Source organism: Contarinia nasturtii, unplaced genomic scaffold, assembly GCF_009176525.2.
Source record: "Contarinia nasturtii isolate CC-2019 unplaced genomic scaffold, AAFC_CNas_1.1 Cnas_scaffold_187, whole genome shotgun sequence".
Taxonomy (NCBI): domain Eukaryota; kingdom Metazoa; phylum Arthropoda; class Insecta; order Diptera; family Cecidomyiidae; genus Contarinia; species Contarinia nasturtii.
This window is the reverse complement of record NW_022197544.1, coordinates 8,774,304-8,780,970: the sequence shown is the minus strand read 5'-3', so window position 1 is coordinate 8,780,970 and position 6,667 is coordinate 8,774,304. Positions and strand designations below refer to the sequence as shown.

The window sequence follows — 6,667 nt, the reverse complement described above, 5'->3', positions numbered from 1 at the left end:
CTTATTCGCCGCCACCGAGCTACGCAAAACCATCAAGCTATGCTAAAACACCTGAAAGTTATCAGCCGTCCGCCGGGCCTTATTCGCCGCCACTGAGCTACGCGAAACCGTCAAGCTATGCTAAAGCACCTGAAAGTTATCAAGCGCCAACTGGGCCTTATCAAAAACCGTCAAGCTATTCGTCATATCCACCACCATCTTCAGAATCTCACACAGCACCAACGGCCTACAATACACAACCCGCACATTACAAGCCATCAGCAGCCCAGAAATCACATGCAGCGTCTCATGGAGGTGCTCCTAAAGGTTGGTTAGATCTTTCGAATAATTTTGAAAATTATTATCAGTTAATATCCACACAGAAAGAAAATATCAGCCGACGCTATATGCAAAACCGACTGGTACGTGCGCTCATACGTTTTTACATCTATTACCATACGATTTTTCGACTGTGCGAAGATACGCACAAAGAGTAACGAATCAGTCGAAAAATCGTATGGTCACTAGATGTAAAAGATGTAAAAATGTATGAGCGCACGTACCAGTCGGTTTTGCGTATAGCGTCGGCTGATATTTTCTTACTGTACATGATTCTTTACACGCGATTGCACCAGGATATTCGAACATCATTTAACTTGAGCCTTTTTTAATTTTCAGTCTATGATTTCAACGGGATACCAGGTGACGCTTATATGTACAGATCGGCCAATGGAGAAGATAGTGATTTGTGAGTATAGTTTTTTAGTTATACTTCTGTAATATTGTTTTACATAATATGATTATTACATATGATTTTACATAATGTGATTATTTTCCATCCAGAGAGGGCGATTCGCAGATTGGAGAGTCAAATGCTCGGTCTGCAGGTATAATTTTTGATTCATCTAAATTCAAATTATTTGATCCCAAATGAATAAAAATGAATATTTTTTCTTTAGGATATGGTACCACCTCTCCAGCCTATTCTGATTCTAAACGTAAGTTTTAATTACCAAAAATGTTTTTAAAAAATGTATGAAGTTTTTTTTATTTTAAGCAGCGGATGCAGCCTCAAGTCCGGCCTACAACGCAGAACCAAAAGAACAATACGATCCATCAAAGTTATCCACCGATGCATCGAAACCATCGTATGAGGCACCAAAACCATCTTCATCATATGGTGGCTATCCTGCACCCAAACGTAAGTTTTTTCTTTTCAAATAATTCATATGATTGCCACAAAATTTGAACAAAGTGAAAAATTCTCATTTGGATTTCATATTTCATTTATTTTTCTCATAGCATATGCGCCATCTGAATATGGAGCGCCAAGTTCAGCCTATCCTGCACCTAAAAACTCGTACGGACCAAAATCGTACGGAAACCCAAAGCCATACGATCACAAATATGATGCAGATCCATCGTACGGATCCCAAAATTCAGTATACGGAGACCATAAACCAACATACGCCTCGAAACCAACTTACCAACCAGCAAAACCTGGATATACACCTCAATCACAGACACCCCAGGTAATGAAAAACGAGTCTTATTCAAATTTTCTATGACTGAATTGAGTTTTTCTCTTCTTTTTTCCACCTCAATAGAACTGTGGCGAAGATTTGTTCGTTCAATGTGCACCGACTGTTAACATCGCGCCTTGCTCATAACCATATCAATACGTTCACTTAGTCGTGTAAAAAAACTGCTTTTATAATGGAAACTCTTGCTGACGCCTGCCCGAATTATTTAGAAAAATGTACATTTTGTAAAACAAAGTAACAATAATAATATACGAAATGTTAAAAAAATTAACTAACATGCCGAAAATAGATTGCATAAAAAATGTTTTAAAAAAACATGTTTATTTTTCGTTTCCTATTTGTGGAAAACTATTCAAAATGCATATATGGATATGAATATGTTCGAACTTACTTTATTACAGTTTTGACAGCACTTATAACTGAACTTACGTTAGCTTTTGGATGAAAGTCATTGCTTTGCTATCAATCGTCGTACAAACTAGAGACAGAAAAAAATGTTCGCATTATTGCTTCGAATCTTAATTCTAATTTTTTTGGTGAATAACGTGCTAGTTTTTAAAATTAACGATATCGATGTTGGACGCAAAGATGATCAAAGATTCTCAACGTCTTTTGAATCACAAAATATGAATCGTGTCATCTCAAAGCAATCTATTGCTTATGAAAAACAACGAAAAATTCAAGACCAACCAGAGGTAGTGTGAATATTTAAAGTAATCGATTCCGTTGAAAGATTCAATATCAATAAAATTTATTTTATTTAGCAAATCGTTTCAATGAAGAAAGCAAGAGTGTCAAAAGTAAAATCGAAAAAATCATCCGCCAATCATTATAAAAACAAGAAAAAAGAGAGTAAATCAACAAATCAATGGTCCCAAATCGAATTCTACAAGCCGGCTAGTGTAATTCAGCGTATTAAACCAAAGAAACGAGAAGCTATTTTATCGAGTGAAGAAGAGTTCGATAGTGATGAATTCATTGAGAATGACAGTGATTGGTGTGATGAATTGGATACAGTTCGAATGCCACATTTACTCGGACCATCAGCAACACACTATTCACCCATTCCGGTTCATCATCAACATCTTTCCACTTTTCAAACATTCCAATATGGATGCTATCAATTATTTTTTCCATATCAACATCAATTTGCGATCAATTCTGGGCCATATCAAAATGCTGATGTATCTTCTTTATAAATGAACTTTAACAAAAATTGAGATTGTATACTTGAACATTGCATTGACCATGGTCAATCGTTTTTTTACGATATAAAATACGCGTGCAGGCTTAAATATAAATAAAAAAAACTTACTTGGTTAGTGAAATTTCGTTTGATTGTTAAGAAAAAATGAATTTGGAACACCAAATACTTGTGCCTACTAACATTCCAGCCAATTTTTTTGTATTCATCGCCTTGGCCGAATTGAAAAACCTACGCATTTTTGTGCGTGTTTAATCAACTGCTCGATTGCATATTTTTATGAATAAAAAATGAATAAATGAAACTATTGGTGTTTTACTTCTTGTAAGCTACAACAAACAATTGCTTTTCGACAACTTTTACAGGAATTTTTTTAGCGAAATTAAAAAAAAATAAAATTTATTCGCTTGGTACATTTTTTTTATTCACTCCATTAGTTCAAAAAATTTACAGAAATATTATAATGATGATACTCTTTTCGATATAAAATTAAAACACATTTTATGTCACCAGGCCTAATTGGCCTGACCAATGATTTAATGACACATTTTGGAACTTCTTGAAACATTTTGTATGGCAAAACTTTTATTTACATTTTGACGAGTATATATTGAGAAAATAGACCTATGCATGTACCGAAGTTTAAAACTTCAAAGTTCCATGTATGTGCCCTTACTTTCATTTTCTTATTCACAAAGTGAAATACAATTTCAAAGGTGTACACTGTAGCGCTTACAGTGAATACTTCCATCAAAAATTCATTATTCAGCACTCGAACAAAAGTAGATACCATAACACTTTAATAATATAAATTTTGATTTATTGTCTCACTTGTTCACTTGTATCAACGCAATGTCATTTTTTGGATGAAGTTTAATATCGTTAACCCTGTAAGTAGGTCTACCTTGGCTTAAATTATTTGTTCCAACTAATATCCGCAAATTTCCATTTCTCCTGAAAACGAATATCATAACGAGTTTTTTTTTTAATTCAGTGTGTGAAATTATATATAATTATTGAACAGAAATCCTGAATACCGTCTGTACGTGGCACATCAACTTCGTCATTTGAAGGAAGGAAGTAAGACTTGGATGCGCAAAGAAATAGGACGACTAGAATTTCGCCAAAAGCAGATAAAGAAACGTCAATTGGAAAAAATTTGCAATACAATTTGTTTGAACCAACCAACGCTGATCAATTTGGCAAGAAATCCAATCAAACCAGGTATGTTGTTTTTACCATTTTGCACTCATTTACAATATATTCCATTTGAAAATCAGTTTGCAATAACAAATAATTAATAATGTACACAATTAATGTTGCTCCTAGTAGCAAAAGTAAAAGTACCAGCAAAGTTCATAATGAAATTTATCCAGACGCTGATGGTATCAAAGTGGAATTCAAGCTCACCGATGAAATCCTCAAAAAATTCGGTAAAATGGCAGTAGCCAAAAATAATGATGATTCAGATGAATACGAACAATTGGTGGTGTCAATGAACAAAAAACTAGGTAATCATTGTTTAAATAATAAGTCCAAATTATGGTATTTGTTTGAATGAAAATAAAACATTATATTTCAGTTGTAACCGAGAAAAATTCAGTGAAAAAACCGGGAGCATCGAAATCAAAGAAGGAACTTAAACCGAAAAAGCAACCCAAAAAATCAGCTAGTCGCAAACAATCTAAGTTAAGCTTAGAAAAGAAAGTATGTTGAATTGAATCATATTGAAGCAAAATTTAACTGTATAATTGTTGCTTATTTTATTTTCTTTGCAGAAGAAGGGCAGTGACAGTGACGACGAATCATTCGATGAAGATGATTTCGATAATAGCAGCATAGCTTCACCACCAAAACGCGAACGCTTGGGTCGTCGTACTACAACAAAACATATTGATTATAAGATTGGCAATGGAAGCAGCAGTGAAAGTTGTTCAAGATGTCTTCCCAAGAGCTAAATATAGATAAAATTTATGTTCTCTTTCTCGAAGAAACTTACATGAAACATTGTCATAGTCATGTTCTTTACATATTTTGTACACATCATCACTTAATGATATGTCTTTAGTATACTCGGGAGTAGGTCTATGATACCAAAAATAAGCTTTTTTTTCCTCAAGTGCGTTTTTGAATTGAACGTCATTCCTATTATTTTCACTATAAAAGTATGGCGCATCCAAAAGTTGATATGCTTTTGGTTTTGATGCATCTAATTCATAACGTAGACATCGTGAGATATTCATCGGTCGGTGTAAGATATCATACTCGGACTCAAGACATCCAACAGTCGGATAGTCATTCTTATAACATTTTGTATTTTGATTCAGAAAAAAATCGTTCAAAGTTCATCCTCCATATAATTGTATTCCTGGACGGCTCTTTTCGGCTCCAAAATTATGTCAAATGTTGTGGTTGACATCTTAGGTATAATTCGTCATAAATTTGATCAACAAAACGTGATATACATATTTGGATCCTTCGAATTATAAAAATATGACACATCAAAAAGCTGATATCGTTTCGATTGTGATTCGTCCAATTTATAATGAACACAACGTGATTGTGAGTTATTCAGTCTATGATCGTGGGTGATCTTTCTTATAACAACTGCGAATATGATCAAAAATTAGGAATTCAGCCCACCAATTTTTTTGTGTTGAATTGATATTATTTAAGCAACCGCGAGTATTTTCCATGTAATCACAATGAGGAATGAATAAGTCAAATGTGGATCTCCGAGAAAAAAAACGATTTTCGCCAATATAGATGTTGTTCGTCAAAGTATTTCGGAAGCAATCTTCCATTTGAACTATTAAATTAAGTTTCTGCTTCCAAATAATATCTGAAATATGCGATAATATAAAACACACTGTTGAATTACTGTGAAATACAAAAATATTCTAATATAATATTTGTACCTTTTCCAATAACTTTTTATTGATTTTGACACGATTTTCTGTATTTTTATTTTTGATTGGGGATCGTCCCTCAATCACCATCATTTAGCTCGTGATCAAAATTAGTAATATAAGAAGCGATGACATTTTATTATTGATTCAGGAAGGTGGTTTACTATTATGAATTTTGACTTTTGGTTATTGCTTACACTGTGCGATCGTTACTCACTTTTAAAATAACAGCAGATCCCTTTTTATACTAGTTAGATATTTCTACCTAGAATAATAGGTATTTTTCCTTCCAGCATACTACTTAAAATAATAAATAATAGCACAGGGAAGTCAATCACAGTAAAGTAGCGCTAAAAAACCTGAAGCCACAAAAACAAGTTTTTCTAGTCAAAATGTTATTTTAAGCAATTCTTTTTCAGTGCTTCAAATATTATAAACAATGAATAGATAAATTTATAATGATGCATATAATGCATTGCTCCAGGATTGAGTGGGCAAGGTAAATGTTGAATAAACTTGGATTTCTTATCAATATGTGGCTTAATTAAGCATCAAAGTGTACTGTATTGAAAACAAAAAAAAAAAAGAATAAAAAAACAGCAATTCATCTGGTAAAGATGTATGTAAACAGTGATTGTCATGGAAGTTTCCATAATTAAGTTATGTCTCTCATTTAATGGCAAAAAGTTGAGTTCGCAAGGGCGGCATCCCCACATTTCACAATTTCGCGGCACAGCAAAAATTCATTCATCTACGAAGCCACACGCAAAGGCGAATGCATTGCATCGCGTGCATTTGGTCGTCGTGATATTTTTTTTTTCATATTCGTCGAACTTTTTCCATATAGTTAGTAAAGGTGGCTGTAGCTCAGCGGTTTTTGGAATACAGCGGTTTCGAGTTCGATTCCCACAAACATAAGATTTTTTTCTTTTCATTGCAATATTCGAATATTCAAAAACAACTCTATTTCTAATGCACATATGTGAGAGAGAGAGAGAGAGAGAGAGAGAGAGAGAGAGAGAGAGAGAGAG

The 6,667-nt window shown here is 33.6% G+C and overlaps 5 protein-coding genes across 6 annotated transcripts in view; all 5 read left to right on the top strand.

Moving 5' to 3' along the window:
- Positions 1 to 1,802, top strand: part of LOC116352065 (DNA-directed RNA polymerase II subunit RPB1-like) — a 3,586-nt gene extending 1,784 nt beyond the window's left edge. Inside the window, exons 10-16 of one of the 2 annotated variants that reach the window (XM_031784329.1) lie at positions 1 to 306; positions 658 to 727; positions 823 to 866; positions 939 to 977; positions 1,040 to 1,180; positions 1,282 to 1,511; positions 1,587 to 1,802. In XM_031784329.1, the coding sequence (XP_031640189.1) occupies positions 1 to 306; positions 658 to 727; positions 823 to 866; positions 939 to 977; positions 1,040 to 1,180; positions 1,282 to 1,511; positions 1,587 to 1,649 (893 nt within the window). In that variant the 3' untranslated portion in view covers positions 1,650 to 1,802. The remainder of the gene's footprint in view (positions 307 to 657; positions 728 to 822; positions 867 to 938; positions 978 to 1,039; positions 1,181 to 1,281; positions 1,512 to 1,586) is intronic. The other variant, XM_031784330.1, reaches the window with a different exon arrangement.
- LOC116352054 overlaps positions 1 to 6,667 on the top strand; it is a 587,314-nt gene that overhangs the window by 37,427 nt on the left and 543,220 nt on the right. The gene's annotated exons all lie outside the window — the stretch shown is intronic.
- On the top strand, positions 1,875 to 2,982 carry LOC116352101. The gene is made up of 2 exons (XM_031784401.1): positions 1,875 to 2,218; positions 2,288 to 2,982. Exons 1-2 carry the CDS (start codon positions 2,018 to 2,020, stop codon positions 2,720 to 2,722), a joined length of 636 nt encoding a protein of 211 aa, XP_031640261.1. The 5' UTR covers positions 1,875 to 2,017; the 3' UTR covers positions 2,723 to 2,982.
- LOC116336820 lies at positions 3,566 to 4,685 on the top strand. The gene is made up of 5 exons (XM_031760970.1): positions 3,566 to 3,617; positions 3,752 to 3,951; positions 4,057 to 4,238; positions 4,310 to 4,434; positions 4,506 to 4,685. The coding sequence occupies exons 3-5, from the start codon at positions 4,166 to 4,168 to the stop codon at positions 4,683 to 4,685; spliced, it is 378 nt and encodes a 125-aa protein (XP_031616830.1). The 5' UTR covers positions 3,566 to 3,617; positions 3,752 to 3,951; positions 4,057 to 4,165.
- LOC116336819 (cyclic AMP response element-binding protein A-like) overlaps positions 5,221 to 6,667 on the top strand; it is a 14,073-nt gene continuing 12,626 nt past the window's right edge. The window contains exon 1 of the mRNA XM_031760969.1: positions 5,221 to 5,289. Within this exon, the coding sequence (XP_031616829.1) occupies positions 5,221 to 5,289 (69 nt within the window). The remainder of the gene's footprint in view (positions 5,290 to 6,667) is intronic.